At 42.9% G+C, this 18,844-nt stretch overlaps 1 protein-coding gene across 2 annotated transcripts in view; it reads right to left on the bottom strand.

Annotated features, from left to right (window-relative positions):
* Positions 1 to 18,844, bottom strand: part of NEGR1 (neuronal growth regulator 1) — a 224,132-nt gene that overhangs the window by 61,430 nt on the left and 143,858 nt on the right. For both annotated transcript variants that reach the window (XM_065842400.2, XM_065842398.2), the window contains exon 4: positions 12,566 to 12,697. In XM_065842400.2, coding sequence (XP_065698472.1) covers positions 12,566 to 12,697 — 132 coding nt within the window. The remainder of the gene's footprint in view (positions 1 to 12,565; positions 12,698 to 18,844) is intronic.

Genomic DNA, 18,844 nt, shown 5'->3' with positions numbered 1-18,844 from the left:
CTCAGTGTGACTCTGACTGGGGCTTCCCAAACCTCCTACTAGCCCAAAGCAGGGATCTGCTGGAGCAGATACATCCATATTAATTGAAAAAAAAAAAAAGAATGTGTTTACTTCGAGTCACATTTTTCTCTTATATGCTGCATTGGTGTCAATGGCTTCGACTGGCAGCTCCATGGGAGCATTGGCTGCTGCAAAATATCTGCGCAAACCAATCCCTGCACTGAACACATGGCACCAAAATAATTAACTGGCTGTGGTAAAGGAGGTATTGTATTGAAATAAATTCATCTCAATGGTCTCTCTCTCTTCTCCCACATCTGTATTTATTTATAAGATTTTCCATATCGAGTAACTTCCTCTATCTCAGCTCTGTGGCATTTCAACAGATAAAAGCCAATGAACTGGGTGCAACAGATATCACCCTTCATTCTGAGATCATTGCTTAAAACCAAGCACACATGATGCTGGGCTGAGGAAGACTGAAGTCAAAAACAATGAGAGTAATTTAGAAACACCAGAAATATCCAGGATTTTGCAGTTTGTCCCTGATGATCACTTATATCCTTGTTACAACTGCTCATTTCCAAAGAACGTCACGCATTTCTCAAGAAGAGACAACAAATCGCAAGTCAACACTTAGATGCAGAGCTGACTTTATGTGAGAAATCCGGAACACTGGGAGTTCCCCACTTAAATATTTAATTTCTGCATTGAAAGATAATTCCTGATTTGCTCTTTTCCTTGAGATTCTCTTTTGCCATCAATAATACCAGGTGCAGAAGCAGTGAGCACCTGAATTTTGAGACATTTGATATTAAACAGGATTTTGCTCAAAATACGCTGGAGATAATGCATTTTGAAGTGAATTTTTCTGAATTCCTTCAGTCTAGAAATGCCTGTCTCAACCTTTGTGCGCACTGTGCAACAGGTACCAAAGCAGCTGAAGCATCATGGTCGCTCATGTTCCTTGCTTTGGGAAGCGGCACTGGATGTAGGGCAGAGGTTCATCACAAGAACTTGTGTTTGTTCTACAGCTCCAAGGTCCAAAAAAGGTCACGACAGCCTCAAAACAGTTTGTTTTTATTTGAGAAGAGACAGAAAATATGAAGAGAACCAGTTTTGTGAATCATAATGCCTGAAGAATGATGTTGGCAATTTTTCCTTTCTTTTGTGTCAACAGCACTGCTTTCCTTTAAACTATAAAAGCAGAAATATTCCTCCTCAAAGCTCCCCTAGCTCAGATCCAGTGCCTGCACCACACACTTCTAATATCAGCCAAATTGCAGAAGTTATTAAAAACTAATTTAGCAATCTCACCAGGGGACAAACAAGTTGTAACAATATCATTCCTGTCTTATCAGGGACTGGATGTCTCGTTGAAATGCCAAATGTAGTTGGGGCAGAAGCCACCACAGCCGTGCCCACACACTCACAAGTTGTGCTGAACAGATTTTATTTGCAGAACCTTTTCAAAGCAGCAATGACTGCTACTGGAAGAAAAACAAACAAAACCAAACCAAACCCAAAAATCCACCAACTAAACAAAAAAACACCCCAAAAAACAAAACAAAGAAACCCAAACAAAAACAACAAAGGAAAACAAACAAAAAACCGAGAACAAAACAAAAAAACCCCAAAACCACCAACAACAAAACCCCACAAAAAAACAAACCAAAACCAAACCCCAAGCGCTGGAGAGTTTTGCAAGACTGACACACTGCTCAGACTTGTCTGTTCATGACCCCAGTTGGTGTCACCAGCTGCACTCAAAACCCTTGAAACTGTCACCTGCAAGTGAGACTAAGTCTCAGACCAACAGCAACAAGGAAGACTACAATTACTGGGAGAAACATTGCTTTACAACACGTTGACTATTATGAGAAATATTTTAAGTAATTGTTTTTGCTGAAGAGCAATCTGGGCAAGTGAGCGCTCCTGGAAGCTGAAGAGCTCTCCATTAATTTTGGCTCTCGTTTGGAGTCTGACACAGCCTGCTCTGTACTTCAAACTGCTGCTTGCTATGCATGAGCTCTTTGGAGATGAGTCATCTTCTATTAAGACTTCAATTTTCCCAAACTGTATTTTAGCTGGTATTTAAAGTGGGAGCACCTGGCTGAGGAGCTTGCAGTGGTTTGGAGCCAGGAGAAGGCATCTACCCCAGGCAGGAACCACTTCTAGGACGGCTTTTTCTCATCCCTACAAACACTTCCTTGCTTTGCATCCCACCAGGTTTGAGGGGGTTAACGTCCCACCTGCAGATGTCAAATTTAACACTTCTGAGGACAACAGCGAGCTGCGTGCTGACCCTTGGGGAGCAGCCCATCTAGAGGAACACGGTCCTGCTGATGCTGGGACCAAGGAAGCTTCACTGGAGTGGATGCACAGAAGTGTCGAAAATCTTACTGCAACCTTGTTCTGACTTTAAAACAACAGCACAAGCGGAAAAGTACACACAAGTTATAAAAAAACCCCTTCATTAATTTTTTGCATGCGCTTTCACCAACAATGGCCTGAAACCTTTCCATGGTGTCTGTGCAATAACCATCAACAATATACAGTTGAAAAAATTTTCAGTTATATTAGGAAAGCTTGTCAGGGGTGCTCTACAGGGTGTTTCAGAAAGGTGGACCCGATTTGAAATCATTATATCTTTGAAACTGGGTCCATCTTTTGGAAACACCCAGTATTATTTCTCACAGCACAGTCTCCCGGAGATGCATAAACATAATGAACAGCATTTACTGCTATACCATAATTATACAATATGTGGACATGTAACTACTGGAAGAGTGTAAATATGTGCAAATTAGTACAGTTATTTTTATCCCAAGGACTTATTTTCCTGGTGACAAGGAACAGAGATTACTTTCAAATGTGTAATCATGGCAGTCCTCAGAATTAACCACTGCAGAAATGACAAATAATCAGCATCCATAGGTTTCTGAAACAATAAAATCCAGATTTGAATAATAGAAATAATTTTTAATAGCTAGGTCAGACACACTACTTGCGAAGAAAACAGTACTTGAAAATGGATTTGTTTGCATATGACTTAATTGTGCTAATTCCTTTGCGTGATTCACAAATTGGTGTTGGAGATACTCTTCACACAGTGAAGGGCGAACATGATGTGGTTTTGGTGTCTTTAACTCTTAATTTGCCTTTGCATCCAAAAGCTGAGCCATTACGACAGCAATACAGATGCTACGCTAGAGTAGCATCTCTTCGTCCACTGAAGGCGCCAAACTGCATCCTTGTTCTGCAGCTCCATGGGTCTCTGCTCAACCCGAGACATTGACCAGGCTGCTGTCTTGACACATCTGCATTGCACCACGGGCGAATGGAGGATGCAGCCCCTGTTCCCCCCAAAACAGCCCAAAAATCACTTGAGGGGGAAAAAAAAAATAATCACTTGGCAGAGTTAGGCAGAGATTTTCTTTAAGAAGATGAAAAATGTACTCCATATCTGTCAGGGGGATATTCTGAGTAATAATACTCTAACTTCTTCAAATACAAGTCCTCGTTTCATGTTGCCAAAGCCCTTGATTATGTGCTGTGGCAGCAGAATGCCATCTACATGAAGGAGCATTATAATCAATTTTGTCACGCTTCAATATGAGCAGTGTTTTTCAGAAACATGCAGTAGCTGCGCAGCGGTTTGCAGAACCTAATGGTAAACTACCACACCGTAGAAAGAAATCAATGTTAATTTAGGAACCAAATTGCACTTGTGTCAGAATCTTGAACTACATTGTTTAAATCTGACTGCTGAAATGTTAAAATACCTGAAGGACGTAAAATAACAAACATTACTTTCGTAAGAGGCTTCTTGCCCCACCAGTGAGCAGAAAGATATTTTCTTCAAATCAACTACATTCTTTCCCCACCCCACCAACTGAGATGGTATTAAATATACGACCAGTTTTAATTGAATCGGTACAAGTTGTTTTTCATTAAGTGCTACTGTGAGATAGGACATCATCTAACTCGTACAAGTTATCTCAGTGATGAGAATAGCTTTCAAAGTAAACAACTAAGAATTTAGTCCTTATTTTGTCCAAAAATAACAAAAAAAAAGAGGTGAGAAAACCCCAGCTGATTAAATTGTACATGATCAAAAGCTCCATTTTACAGGATAGCGGAAAATTCTTCCAAGATCTTGATCTTATGCTGAAAACTCCTGTTCTTATTTGCTCTGGTTTCATGTGAAATATTTTGCTAGCAGTTCCTTGTCTGGATGGCAGGACCCAAACCCAAGCTCTGCTGTCACTGACTCACACCACGATCAGAGTTTTCAACTCAGCTACACTGGCGCCTGTTCTGCTTTCGCTGGAGTGGGTGGCTTTGTATCCTCATATAATGACCCACCAATATCGAAACTAATTATGCTGTTATTTCTCTGCCCCCAGCTGTGTATGAGATGTGCTGCAGGACAGACGTCCTCTCCACCACTCCTCTAAATGCCTCCCTGTGCCTTTCTAATTGAAAGAGTCATTCAGATGTAGAAGTCATAACTACTGAAGTAGAACGCCTGATTTTTAAAATTACATTGAAACTTAATGACAACAGGAAAAATGAGTCAAGAAATGGTTTGATGGCCTAACATGAAGCCACACACCTGCTTGTGCTGCAGACTGCCAGCACATAATTCAAGAGGTTGGTCCCTGGTCCCCATCGCACACCACTGTTCTCACCATTCCAAATGTTAGCACAAACCTAAATTTGATCTTTTGCAACAGTTTTCAGATGGAAAAAGTGAAGGGAGGACACCATCCATTCCCCAGGTCTGTGACCACCAGGACAAAACAAAAGCAGATCAAACCTCACAGCCTTCTTCCCCCTAAACCCAGAAAATCTGTGAAAAATGGGGTAGGCTGAGGTTGTGCTTTGGACACAGGTTGTGTCTGGCCAGGGTTGACTCTCATGCTTCCAGACCCTGACCCATCATGCGAGTCTGTGGTGGGCACCAGCACCACCCTCACCCACACATCTGAGATCAAGGAGAGTGGAACAGAGCAGAATCACAGTCTGGAAAGCTGCAGAAAGCCCCACTGGTCCAGTAACGGAATCAAACATGAACCAGTACTCGGATTTCCAGGAGTCCCCAGTGTGACTCAGAAGCCAAAATCCCACTTTTGAATGGTAACTTGAGAATTTAAGACAATGTGTTTCACAGAAACCAGTGAAACAAGACTCCAGAGTGCTCTTAGCTATTTAGATTGTGATTTCAATACTTCAGAAGGGGATTGCAAATTTGGTCTGCCAAGGCTCCATGTCGGTGGGAATTGTGGCTGCTCAGCACCCACAAATCGCTCTCTGTTGTTACAATATTGGGAAATACTTTGTGATTAAAGAGAGACCAACCTACATGATGCAGTTTTTAAATGTATGAATTTCAACCAGATGAATAATATCAATCACTACAATAGCCAGTTCCATGGTCAGATCTGAGAATATGACTTCATCTCATGTGGGTGCAATTCTGTTTGAAGAGTTGAGGTGACTGAATTTACTGGATACAAACAACACATTAAAGAAAAGCAGTAACTTCTCCTCCACAATTTTTAAATTTTCTTTCAGAGAACAGGTTTTAGCTGGTTTAAAAAAAAGAAAAAAACAACACAACAAAACAACTTTGTAATTGGATGGAGGTGTCCTCATCCAGAGGAACCAAATCCGATTAAGTTTCAGGTTCTCTAAAGCTGCAAAATGCAGCACCCTTCTCAGGCTGGCTAACAAATGAGCAATACTGCAAAAACAGAAACACACAAACACGCACAACTGTTCAATACATTATCCATGTTGTTTTAAGAAAAAAAAAATAAAGAAGTTGCATTTATGGATCAAAATACATTTACGTAGAGTTACTGGTTTCTCCAACAAAATGACTCTTGTCTCCTTTAAGGCAATGCTGACCATAACCCCCAAGTCCCAAATTCAATTGAGGATATAAATATGAAGCTGCACAAGTTTTAAAAACTGAAAGAATGGAAGTTATTTATTTATTCTTAAGCAGAAGACACTCTTCCTTCCCCTCTCTCATGTTAGAAGAAATTGGAAACTTAAACAGCTCTGAGTATTTTTTACTTGGTACCAAAGCAGAGGAGGACCAAGACCTTTGGAAATATTTGTGCCTTGCCTTTTTATTTAAAAATATGTGCACCTTGATTGTGGGAAATTTGTTGAATCCAAACCAAAACCCAAACGCTTGCCAAGCAAATGTTTTTCATTGGTCAGCAATCGTCCACAGCAAGACACTTCCTGGGAAAATAAAGGCACAGCAACCTGTCCAGGTATTAGGAGCCCCACAAAACACTGAAGTCTTCTAATGTTTATCCCCAGTAGGTTTAAGGTTACAGATATAATTAGGTTAGACCAGCTAGTACAGTATGTCTGATTTCAAAGTAAAATCAGAGTATTATGCATAATATTATGCAAAACACCATAGCAACAGTAAGGCAGACTTCTAAGAAATGCTAATGAGATAAGCTGTTCTGCAAAAACCCTAACCTGTCCAAGCGAAAACCAAACACACCACTTAAAATTCATACAAGAAACTCACACATTCCTTCTGTAAAAAAAAAACCCACAGCATAAAGCACCTTATCAAACCACCACAGCAGGAAGCGGGCACAAGGTCTGTGCCCAAAAAACCCAACCAAAACCCACCACTAAACCACACAGGGATCATTTATTGAAAAACAGGAAACACATACACAAAAAGGAAAGGATAAGGAGGCAGAATCATACTAAACACAGATTTTGACCGCTTTAAATGACCATAATTAATTATTTTATATTTCAAGTTAAGACAATGAAAGAATAATGGAGCAAGTACTTGAATAAACCAAATTGAATAGAAAACCAATTGGTCTAATAAATTTCAAAAATATATTCAAGAGCTGGATGAAGCAAATGTTATTTCTGAGGTGCAAGTGCCTAACACAGCCTTCACCATCCTTGGTCAGACAAGGAGAGTGCAGCAGGAGCCATGGAATTACAAGCCAGTCCATTTATCATTTATTATTAATTCATTAATGCCATTATCAGAGAGGAGAACCCTGATACAACCCTGATACATTGAAGAAGTGGTCTGAAAAGTGCGTGAAACCAAACAGGAATGGGTTCAACACCTGGGATTTGTCAGAACCAAACAGGAACGGGTTCAACGCTTGGGATTCATCAGCTGGATGAACATGGTGAAGAGGTGATACAGATGTTCTGACCAGGGCTGGCGGAGTAAAACCCACCAAAGTGTCCTGCTGTCACAGGGAAGACAAGTCTCCACCAAGATATACACATGGGCATCAGAAATAATCCTTCCACACCTCACCTGGCATGCTAGCTCAAGTTATAAACACCTTATCCAAGCCCTTCCCTAGCACCAGCTGATCTACAGGGAAGAAATATTTAGTTAATACCCTAGGAAACATGACGCAAGAATGAAGATGAGATCATTAAGGGCTGGTTAAATCAAGGAGGTGAACTTAAGGAGCATAAGCCTATGGCCTTCAAAGGGCTGGAAAGGTGAGACGGAGCTGTGGCCTGTTCCCCAGGGACAGCTGAGGGACGGAGCTGTCCCCTTCAGGCAACATTTCCATCAGACACGGTGAAAAACAGGGAGTTTAGGGCTCTGATTGAGTCAAACATGTTGCCCATGGAACTGCTGTCACTGGAGGTGCCTTACAGTGGGGCTGGGAAAATGTCTACTGACAACCCTGATTCAGCAGCACAACTTACAACGCAATACAGTTTTTTACAGGTTGCCATATAGTCTGTTCATTTCCGTTTTCCTGCTTCAGTATTTCCATGATCTAATGGAAAATACCTGTACAAAGAGGCGCTGCTGTAAGCAGACATGGCTCAGTATCTAGACTATTTTGAGTTATCCTTAGATTGTTTGTATTTTCTGTCTCCAAAATCCGGCAGGTGAGCTTTCTCTGCCGTGCAGTGCAGCCCGTTGGAGGCAGGAGAGCTGCTGCAGGTGGAGCCCAGGTGTGCTCTGCATCATTTCCTCAAAGAATCTCCTGCCAGAAAAACTCCTCGGGAGTCCTGGCTCCTGGACTTGCCCTCCCCAGGACAGCCAAACCGACCAGACCACACCAGTGCTTCCCAGTGCCAGCTGGGCTGCCTCAGCACAGGAACTGTAATTTTCACCTCCCCAGTAAGCACCGATGAATCTGGCCTTCAATTTGCAGCATGATGGGGTTCATAAAGGCTGAAATAAAATTATTGTCTATTAATTTCAACCGAATGGCTTTTTTTATTTCCAAAGCCACCAGATCTTAATTCAGTAACGTCTGTGAGAACCAGCTTTAACAGAGCTGTTCAAGATACAATTACAGAAAACCAGACCCTTAGTGTATATTATCTGAAAAAAAGAATACTGCAACACAGCTCCACCGTAAGAGCCCACATTTACTGCTTGTTTACGCAGTTGACAATTTTAGATAAATTAAAATAAATGCCAGTTCTGTGATGCACACATCTCGTCATCATCTTGGCAAGGCTTCAACACTCCTGGGGATTCTCACATTATCAACTGCCTTTAATATTTTTAAGTATGGCACTAATAACCCTTAAGAGAGTCAGTGAAGCTGCAGTACCATATGTACAGTTTCAGATGAGATATTAAATCCTGCTAATCCAGACACCGGTTCATTCGAAGTGGGATTCAATATAATAATCTATAAATCAGTATTTTCTTTATAAAATGTAATGGGAAATGCTAATAAGATTTATTTGTGAAATGAAATTGGATTATATTTCATCTATTCTGACTTGATTTGGTACAGTATTCTTTCTTCATAAACCAGCAGCCTCATTCCCCACCCCCCCAAAATGAGTCAGTCAACTGTACCACAAATTCTCAGGCCACTGTTTTTGGAAAGGAAATTAAGGGACAGACATAAATTAAGTAGAAAGTGTAGATTACGCAATATGCGGCAGTATAAGTAAAGTCATTAGAGTTGTAATGCACGTGCTGTAAGGCAGACAGCAGGCTGTTGTTTATGTATGGCTGGAAGTTGCCCAGCCAAGAAACTTGAATTTCAGAAAGTAATTTAAACCTGGTAATTTTCTTGTACATGCTTGGATGACTGAACAACCACTCTACGCAATGAATATCCGTATTCAAAATTATGCTTATATCCACTGTAACTGCTCAGGGCTCATTGATACATTCTATTAACTGGGCACAATAAAACCTTGATTTATTCTACAGCTATCACATCTGCAGTCAAGAACGATCCTTTTAATAACAGGGAAACAGTACTAAAAATTGTCGGTAGCAGTGGTTAAGCGATCACGTTAATGCAAATGCAGTGCTGTGCTGTCACCGTGCGGCGCTGGAGACGGCACGGCCAGCTGTGGCTGTGGGGGATGGGGTGGGGGACACAGAGGTGACACAGAGATGGCTCGGACTGAGATGAAGCGATGCTCCTGCAGCACACAGCCATCCCTCAGGGTGCAGGAGCTGAAGCAGGAGTCGCACACTTTCCTTGCCAGGAGGATTTTCTATCGTCAACATGAGAGGTGGGAATGGCTACAGATGTTTTGTGAAATTACAGGAGGGAGTTTGGTGTGATGGTCACTGCTCCAGCAACACCTGCCGAGGAACTCAGTCACCAGTAAGCAGGATTAAAGATGGGTGGAGGCATCTGGAAAATGGACAAGTGTCCCTATCCCAGGGGTACACCCACCCAACAACACCAGGGTGAGTGAGGAGCTGCAGAGGCTGCATGGCTGGTGCTGAGCCCCCGCAGCAGGGTCAGCAAAACCAAGAAAATCGAGAAATGGGATGGGGTTTTTTTTGTTTTCTTGGCGGGGAGGGGAGGCGTGCAGTGAGTAGGGATGAGGTGGGACTGGGTTGGACGGAGAAAGTCTTACTCTTTATTAGTTTGTTCAGCAAATGAACAGATATTTTAAAAGAAGAAACAGGACTGAAGAACACTCAACTAGGGAAACTCTGCCTGACCCAGAGTAACCAAGGACCTGAAGGCTTCCTCTCTTCTACAGTATTTCTTCCATTATGATCTTTTTAGATTTAAACTTGAAAATACGTTTGGTGCAAACTCCTTGTGACTCACAAACCACAGCTCTCCTAAAGGAAATACTGAGCTTTTGCTGATGGAAAGCTGCCATGCCAGGCCAGCCCACCAGGCAGCAAACAGGCACCGTTCTGTCGGTTTGGTGGTGTGTGTAGCATCCCTTTTGACTGGGGCTGCCCACGCTGAGCTGCTGGGAAGCAAAACTCACCCCCCCAGCAGCACTGGCCACTCCTGCACGTTCCACCTGCCGCACACAACGTGTCCCCCGGGGCTGGTGACGGCAGGACGAGCTCTCCCAGCACTGGTCACCCCCGGCATGACTCTTGACCACCACGAGCCACGTTCTGCCTGCTCAGAAGGGATGAGCATCAGCAACAGGGAGCAGGTGCTGGGAGCACTTCTGCATCGTGCTGAGCTGGCTGGGGACAGCACGCTAATCCAAACAAACGCATCAGCAATTAGCTGACTGCAACAAATCATTCACGTATACAAAGTGCTTCATGCTGTAGCTAGATCTCAGGTTTACATTGCTTCAATTTTATTTTTTCCTCCCTCCATTTTCTTCTTTAGTTGTAAGAAATATTAAAAAAAATACTCTGCACATCCCCATTGCAGATGTAGAAGTTTGTCTGAACCTGTCAGAATGCCATGTGCATCCATCCAAGGACACTTCCAGCTTAGACCAGGTAGGTGAACCAGGACAAAGATCAGCTTGGACACTGGATTTGAGTATTTATGAGCTTGTTGGTTGGTCTAGCAGCCTGTAACACGTTTGTCACCGCAGGCAGAGGTACCTCACACTGTGTGCTGCAGCCAGACCCGACCTCCCTGGCTTGTTGTGTGCACCAAGGGGCAGTGTCACCTCCTGAGGCTGGACATTCACCCACACAGACATTGTTTCTCCCATTGCCCCCTTGGTTCAGTGTTCAGGGGGAAGCAAATCCCATCCCACCTGTGTCCCAGCCCCTGCTGTGTCCTCTCAGGAGATGTTGGTCCTTTCGGTCACCGAGCTGTGGCTGGTGGAAGGACCAAGGGCTGGTGCAGAACAAACCACTACTGCTCAACTTCACCTTCCCAGCGCTACCAGAGCTCATCTTCCTACCCATAAAGACACAACAGGCTCAGAACTCACACTGAGGAAACAGCAAACCGAGGTCAGAAATTGCTCCGGCTTTGTCATGAACTCAGATGCAGAACACAGGCCAACGAGCACATCAGCTGCATATGGCATTGCAGCTTGGGTTTCGGATTGGGCCAGCTGAGGCAGTGCTTTTATCTGAGCCATGACTCATATACACCTAGAATCCAGCTCAGAAGGCAAGACAAATTTCGTGAGTTTGCCACCTTCTCTGTCTTTTTTTTTTTTTTTTAATAAAAAAAATAAATATACAAACTGACCACTGAACACGCTTACCAACTTTTCCCTTCCTGTTAACACAGAGAGCTCCTCAGACAGCTGTTTTCACCCTTATTAAAATCCCCATCATATGAAATAATACAGATGCAATATTTGTTCTGCTAGAACTAGACTGAGCTCATGGCTCCTTCTGGTCCCTACTGCAAGTTATTGATCTAACAACACAAAACTTTTGAGCACAGCTTGTGTGAAAGGTGTCACCCCAAAACATCATGTACACACCTGAGTGTCTGCACAACAATTTTTAAACCAGAAACTGTTAGAGATTACCAGATGGCTGACTGCACTTAACCTAAGAAAATTCACAGTTACAAAGAATGAGAGTAATTAGTATTATTATTTTTAAATTTTCCCCACGCACTCATGTTGGATGGGAAAAGAACACTGTTCTGAATGTTTCACATCTTACCAAGCACTAAACCAAACTCTGTTCCAAGTCAGAAACACCTCCTCAGTGTGCAAACCCCAGAAGGTCGGACCCCACCGGCTGCAGGACGAGTTACAGGTGACTTTGGTGGTCCCTGGTGTCACCCACCAGCCAGCGAGGTCCCTGTGGCTGGAGAACTACACAAAGTCCTCCTGGTCTTCACACCAGGGCAACCACGAGAAAAAACCCATTGCCTCTGCTGTAATTCAAATTTCCGCAGAGATCGATCACCATCTAATCACCCAAGCAGAATTTCAAAAAGTTTCTCATCTCCTTATATTACTGCACAACTGTGGCAAATTAAATCAGAAACGCTTCAGCCCAACAACCACAGCAGTTCTCAGAAGTTACTCAGATAATTACTCAAGACATTACTTCAAACACCGAGTCCCAGCACTGCAGCCCAGCGAGAGCAGCAACTGTAAAGCCTGTGACAACGCGCCAGCAAACAGAAGAGAATTTGAACCTTAATCTCGTTTTAACTTCCTTTGGCCAGACTAACTCGAACATCAAACAGCACAGGTAATTTTGATACTGTAATACAAAACCCAAACACACTACAATTTCACCATGAGCAGCAGTTGTCTGCATTACAGCAGTTCTCTGCATTTTCTTCTCACCACGTCCCTCTTCTCCATTTGGATTTAGTGATTAAAAAACAATACGACTTACAGTTTACTGTGACTTTTACTTTTTTCACGTCTGGGACTGAGACATCATTTTCTGCACTGCATTCATATTCCCCAGCCTGGTCTCTTGTAATTCCATAGATGTCCAGGTACTGTCCGCTCTCAAAGGGCTTTGCTGGAATGAAATAGTCAGAGAGAGAAATTACTGGAAGCTGAGTACAAAGCACCTGAAGCTTCACAGACGTTCAAACAGCAGCTGGAGAGTTTTGCTGGGCAATACACATCCACAGGGAGGTTTTGCTGAGAAGCCCCAGCTCCAAGCTGGGCTGCAAACCCCCTTGAGCTCCTGGGTTTGTCCAAGGGTCCCCTTTATTAGCAAAAACATGGTCTAGTCAAGATGATCTGGTCAGTAACATGAATCTGTACCTGACTGGCTTCACAGAACACAAGGCAGAGTCTTCAGTCAGAACCTCACCTTAAGAGTTCCAGCATCTGTTAGGACTCAGGGTTTGCACCTGGGCAGAGACCTGAGCCTTGCAGCTACCAGAGTCAAAGCCAGGGATCAGGGTGAGCTTAAGGGGCAGAGAGACCAGCCTTAGAGCAGCTGATCCACCTCCCTTGCTGGTGGCCCCAGCATCAGTTTCCCATCACAGGTGTCCTTGCTTTCTAACAACCGTTTGATCTTGTAGCCATACATCAACCAGGTGAGTATACAGACATAAGGATGATAAACCTCATCAGCTTGAGGGTCCATGGTCTCTGACACCACAGGACGGCTAAAGCCAACCGTGTCCTGGAAGGAACCGATGGCTCCCATCACCTCTGTGGGTGCAAACTGGGTGGTGGGTCACCCCACTTCCCACCTTCGGGAAAAAGCCCTTTCAGGCTTGCTCACCACACCACTCAGTGCTTATGTGTTGTGTCCTAAGAAACATTTCATCATACTAATTAAAAACCAAATTACAGATTTCCTTTCCCAAAGGACCCAGACCCAGTAAATAAGACCCTCAGTGCTTGCCTCGTTACACAGAAATAAGGACAAGCAGCGTGAATGCTTCTGAAAATAGATAGAGATCTGTCTGATGGAAAACAATATGAAGACCAAACTGAAATATGTAACTCCTTGGTACATTATATCTGAAAACATCCATTACTTTAGAGAGTGAGAACAGCTACATGTTAAAAAAGCAAATTTATCTCTACTTGACATTGACACACAACATACACAGACATTTCTGTAGTTTTCTGAACCCAAGCACCTCCCAGTGTTTCCCACCCTGCAGAGCACACTGTGAAATCCTTCAGACAACAACTGCCACCTGGCTCCAAACTCATCTTCCTGTGATTTCTGAGCAGTGCGCTCTAGGTGGGGAGCAAATTAATTGTTTGAGATTCCTCGCAAAGCATTCACCACATAATAAACCAAAAAATGACAAATACCATTTTTATCTTAAAACAATACATCATAGCAGCCATGACTACAGAAACTGGAAATTCTAGGCCTAAAGGTTAAAAAGATTTGCTGAAAGTGTTTTCCCAGACAGACAAGCTTTTAATTGGCTGTTAATAACTTTGCAATTTACGAAGCAATGACAAAAACCCGAACTGGGTAGTGAGAACTAAGTGTTATTATTATTACGTTCATGTCCATCACGGCAGTGAATTTCATCTGCTTATCTCTTCAGGGATTAATGTTTTAAAGTGTGCAAGGTTCAAAACATCAATTATAGCAGTGCATCGCATAGAAAGATGGCACTCATTAATAAGCACAATACACCACGCCTGTCACGGGAAAGAGCCCACGGAAGCACCGGTTGTGTGAAGTAGAAAGATAAGGCTGAAATTGGAAAATTATTGTGAACTGAAGTGAACATTCGTAAAACGCAATGAAATAATTTATGGGGATATGAGGAATTGCATGAGAATGATTTTTTTTTTTCTCTTCCGTGTTGTTCATAGGAATCAATTGGAAAAAAAAAAAACCCTTCCAGAAACAAAGCAGCTGTGGCTGTTCACATTGTGGCTGTTGTCCTGCTCCGCTTTGGCGAGGTTGAATCGATTTATAGGAAAATGTTATTTCCTATTGCTTTGAACAGCAGTGAGGGATGCACAGCCCCTGCCTGCACAGAAGCGTCTGACCAGACAGAGGAGACCTCCCAAGAATGCTTCTGCTTTCCCTCTAACACCAAGAAAATTACATAAGCCACAAAATTCTCCTGTGTTAAAGATTATTATTAAATTATGAGATTGCAATGCTCTCCAGTGTCAGTACTGCCCTAGATAAATGGTATGCACCAAAATATTGTACACTGGATCCTGGGAATAATTTATGACCTATCCTTTCCCAATTCCCAACACCATTTTGAAAAAAAAAAAAAAGAGAAAACAAAAAAATCTCCAAGTACCTGGAATTTCATAAAAAATAGTTATTTTCGTTTTGGAGTTAAGCCAAAACCAAACATTCTCTGCTCCTGCACTAATTTCTGGTAGAATTACTTGCAAAAATGCCCATCAGCGCTTTTCATAACCCTTGTATTTACAGGGATCTAATGCTGAGCTACTCACCTAATTTATGCTGCAAACTCTGCATGCATTTTTAAAACGCTGCAAACCCCGTGTATGTTATGTGAGTCACACACACATTTGAAAATATTAAAATTAAATAGTTTTTAAACCCTCATGTCCCCAGAAATTTTGCAACCAGATCACATAAGAAAGCTTTTAGTAAATATTAGAGATAAATATTTTTCTTAGGGAATACATAGATACCACGTTTCATCTTTCTTATTCATCCACACAGTATTTCATCTTCTCCAGCTTGTTTTTAGTTCTTGAATTTCCCATGGCTATGTGGGAGATCTTAAATCGTGTTATGTGAAAGATATATGCATAAGTATATGTAAGCGTATTTGCGCTACATGGCATGTACCTCCAGCTCAAAAAAGCATACTCAGAAGCAGTAGGGAGAAAAAATTGTGTATGAATTCACTGGTGAATGAAGACAAGTGTCAGGAGACAACTCGGTTTTCTCACTGTTTTTTGGGATAGTGACACCTCCCTCTGACCTCCTGCAGCCCATGTGCACTTTATGAACCCTACAAGATGTAAGGACCGTGTCTGGCTGCTTTCCTGGCCATGGAGCAAACAGACTTGTCAGATTTGGTACCTGAGAGGAAGAAATCTGGAAAGTCCATCAGCACCAGCTCATCAGCTCAAAGTTGTGTCAGCCATGATCTTTGATCAAAGATGGGAAAAAACTCTTCAAGTAAAAGAAACAAAAACATGAGAGTGCCTCATGTCCAAAGCAATTCCTGGTGGGGTTCCAGAAGTTCTCTTAATGAGACTTGCTGATCTACAAACAATATGTCAGTGATCTGCTCTGGGTACCTCAAACTACAAGGTCAGGTTCTCTACCCAGGAAGGGAAATACCCATGAAACTCAGCTCCAGCACCTGCTTTCTACCGCTGCCGCATGATATGATGCCTGATAAATCATCACACTTGTTATTCCTCGGGAGAATACACAATTAAAACTGTGTTTTCTTACCAGGCATATGGTAACTGGCAGCAGGTGTATCACACATACACGTTGCCATATGGACCAGTTCTCCAAGGCTTGGACGGGTGAATTTTGCAAGGGTTGCATTTTCCTCCCCTGTTGTTCAACATGAGTCAGTATGAGGAAAAAATCTGGTGCACGTTCAGGGTAGTTCTGAAAAACCCTGTGAACCTCATCTGAGCCAAGGGTGAGTTGTTTTGTTTTTTGTTTGTTTGTTTTTAATTTATATTTATTTATTCACTAGGATATTAAATAACTACAATACAGCCCCAGTTTATGAATTGTAAAACCTGTGTGGTTCTCAGAACTGGCTTTTGTGACCCAGTCTTTCAGACACCTCAATCCTCTACCTGAGAGAGAAGATACTCACAGGACTGGGAAGGGGGAAGGTGGGGAGCGCGAGGCTGAGCTGATGCTGGTCCTGGTCCTGGTCCATCACAGCCTCAGGACACTTTAGGGTGCTCAGGAGAGGCTGCCCAGAGCCCAGGGAACCATCTCCAAAAGAGGGGGGATGTGAAGATCCCAGCATGGGCTCATCCTCCCACGTCCTGCCATGAGGATGAGGACTGGGCTCAGCAGGAGAGGACAGCAGGTGGTCTCCGGTGATGATGCCTTCATGATACCATCTGATTATCACAAGATGCTTGAAACAGCCTGTAATCCATAAGTTCCTTCTTGATCTGAGAGGCTGGGAGGAGACACAGGATCAAGGGCACCAGGAGGCACCTGGACTAGAGTTGCTGTGGGATGTTCGGAACAATAAAAATTGGAATCACCCAGAAAAATGGTCTGGAGCCATTTCTACTACTTGTTATGGATTCTGGGTTTAAAGTTACACTAAATGCTGTAATTGGAGAGTATATAGTCCTCTCCAAGGAGTGGCAGGTAACCTGAAGAGCTCTCTGGAAGGAGAATGGCCCTATCACATTAGGGATCATTTAAACATTTATTGCTTAAGGCCATTTAGCTTCAGAGAAGCTATGCTCCAGGTTTGAAAACTCTGTGTCTGTGTCTGTCCCAGCAGAACCACTGCCGCACTGAACCCTGTGTCTGAGATTCATGGGGTGATCATGGTTTGGAGCAGGCTTGAATTTTCTCTTTGCAGACTTCATGCCAGGAAACACATGGTCACCTCACACTCCAGGACATGGGCTGATGTCTCTGCCTTAGCAGCCCAGTGTTACTACAAAGGAGATACAGCTCTGTTTAATACACGTGGAGAAGATACAGTCAATAAGCTGTTACTTGGGAAAAAATAAACAAAAACCAAACCACACTTGAGAAAGTAGGTTTGTTAGATGTCTGCATGCTATGTTTTCTGGATACTCAGTTTCATGTATACCAGACTGCTCTGATTTTTGTGGATCTGTTCAAACCCCTGTGCTTCCTGCAGAAGGCACAGATGTAAGTGCAGTCTGTTCCAAATGCCAGTTTTTGTCACTGGCATCACTGCCCTGAGTGTGACCACAGCCCATGGCAAGGAGATCATCTCCTGCACCCGGATGTGCACAGGAGGGCGGTTTGCATGAGATCATTTACCCAGAGGCCGCTGGGTTTCCTGCGGGAAATAGCTCAACAGGAACATCTTCAGGCTGAAAACAGCCTAAAAAACCTTCCTCTGCAAAACAAAAAATTAAAACTGTGTAGGGAAGAACAGGGCAATGACCTTTTTAAAAAGCAAGGTACCTGATTAAATCTCACTTGAGCTTATTGATAATTCATAGCGCTTAATACGAGGATTTGGCTCTTGGGAAGGGGCTAATTGTTCCCAACGAAGCCCCATGTGGCGGTGACTTTGGGAAGAGACTCAGTCTGTCCGGGGTCAGCTGGGGGTGCAGGACCCAGGGTGGGGCCAGGAACCTCCATGGTGCCACCCAGGAGTTCACCCCGGGGGCAAAGAACTAGTCATTGATTTTCTGATGCCTTTACGACTTCCCTTCCCCCTGCTGCTGTACTGAAACCATGCACTGCAAGTTATACCCTGTTATTTACCTACTGACAGCCTGTTTGGCTCAAATACATTTGTAGATCCCTTCCATTTCATGTGGCTTTTCTATCTGCAGTTTGTTGAAACGGAGGCACTACTAGAGTTATGTGTATCATTTATGACCATTTTTTCATATTTCTTCATATCCCTCAAAATCTATATCATCTTTTTGGTAAAATGTGCATTTTTAAAAGAATCCTTACTATGTTTAAAACCTTTTATTCATAAAAATACCCGGAAGAAATTATCCCGGGAAATAAAACATGAGGTAGTGCAGGTATGGTCGGGATGAACATGGCATCTGGTGTTTGCTCACTGTCACCTCCTTGGAGTATCTGCGTTCATCAGCATCCCAATCCAGGGTTCTGCCTGTCCCCCTCCCCGAGGGGATGTCCCCACAGTAAAAATACAAAATAGGAGCATTTTTAGAGGTTATCTGTTACTTTCATCTAAAAATTTAGTTCAAGCCCCAAAGTTGTTGCACTCTGTTACATCTCAAAAAATAGCCATGAGAGACCCAAAACCAGGGGAAGGGGAAAGAGAGTGAAGCCCACAGTGGCTTTTCTTGGGTTTGAACATTAAAGATTTGATTGCACTGAAATATCTTTGATGATTCATACATTGCTCACTCAAATTGCAGTATTTCTCAAATTAATATCTGAGGGAATAAACCAAGGATGAATTAAAATTCTAATTTTCATAGCATTTTATGAGTTATTAATGAGTTCATCTACTTTTACTGAAAAGCGATAAATACATTTCGCGTGTTATAAAAT

The sequence above is a fragment of the Patagioenas fasciata genome, chromosome 6, assembly GCF_037038585.1.
Source record: "Patagioenas fasciata isolate bPatFas1 chromosome 6, bPatFas1.hap1, whole genome shotgun sequence".
Classification (NCBI taxonomy): Eukaryota; Metazoa; Chordata; class Aves; order Columbiformes; family Columbidae; genus Patagioenas; species Patagioenas fasciata.
Note: the sequence above shows the minus strand (reverse complement) of the source record. Positions and strands in the feature narration are given on the sequence as shown.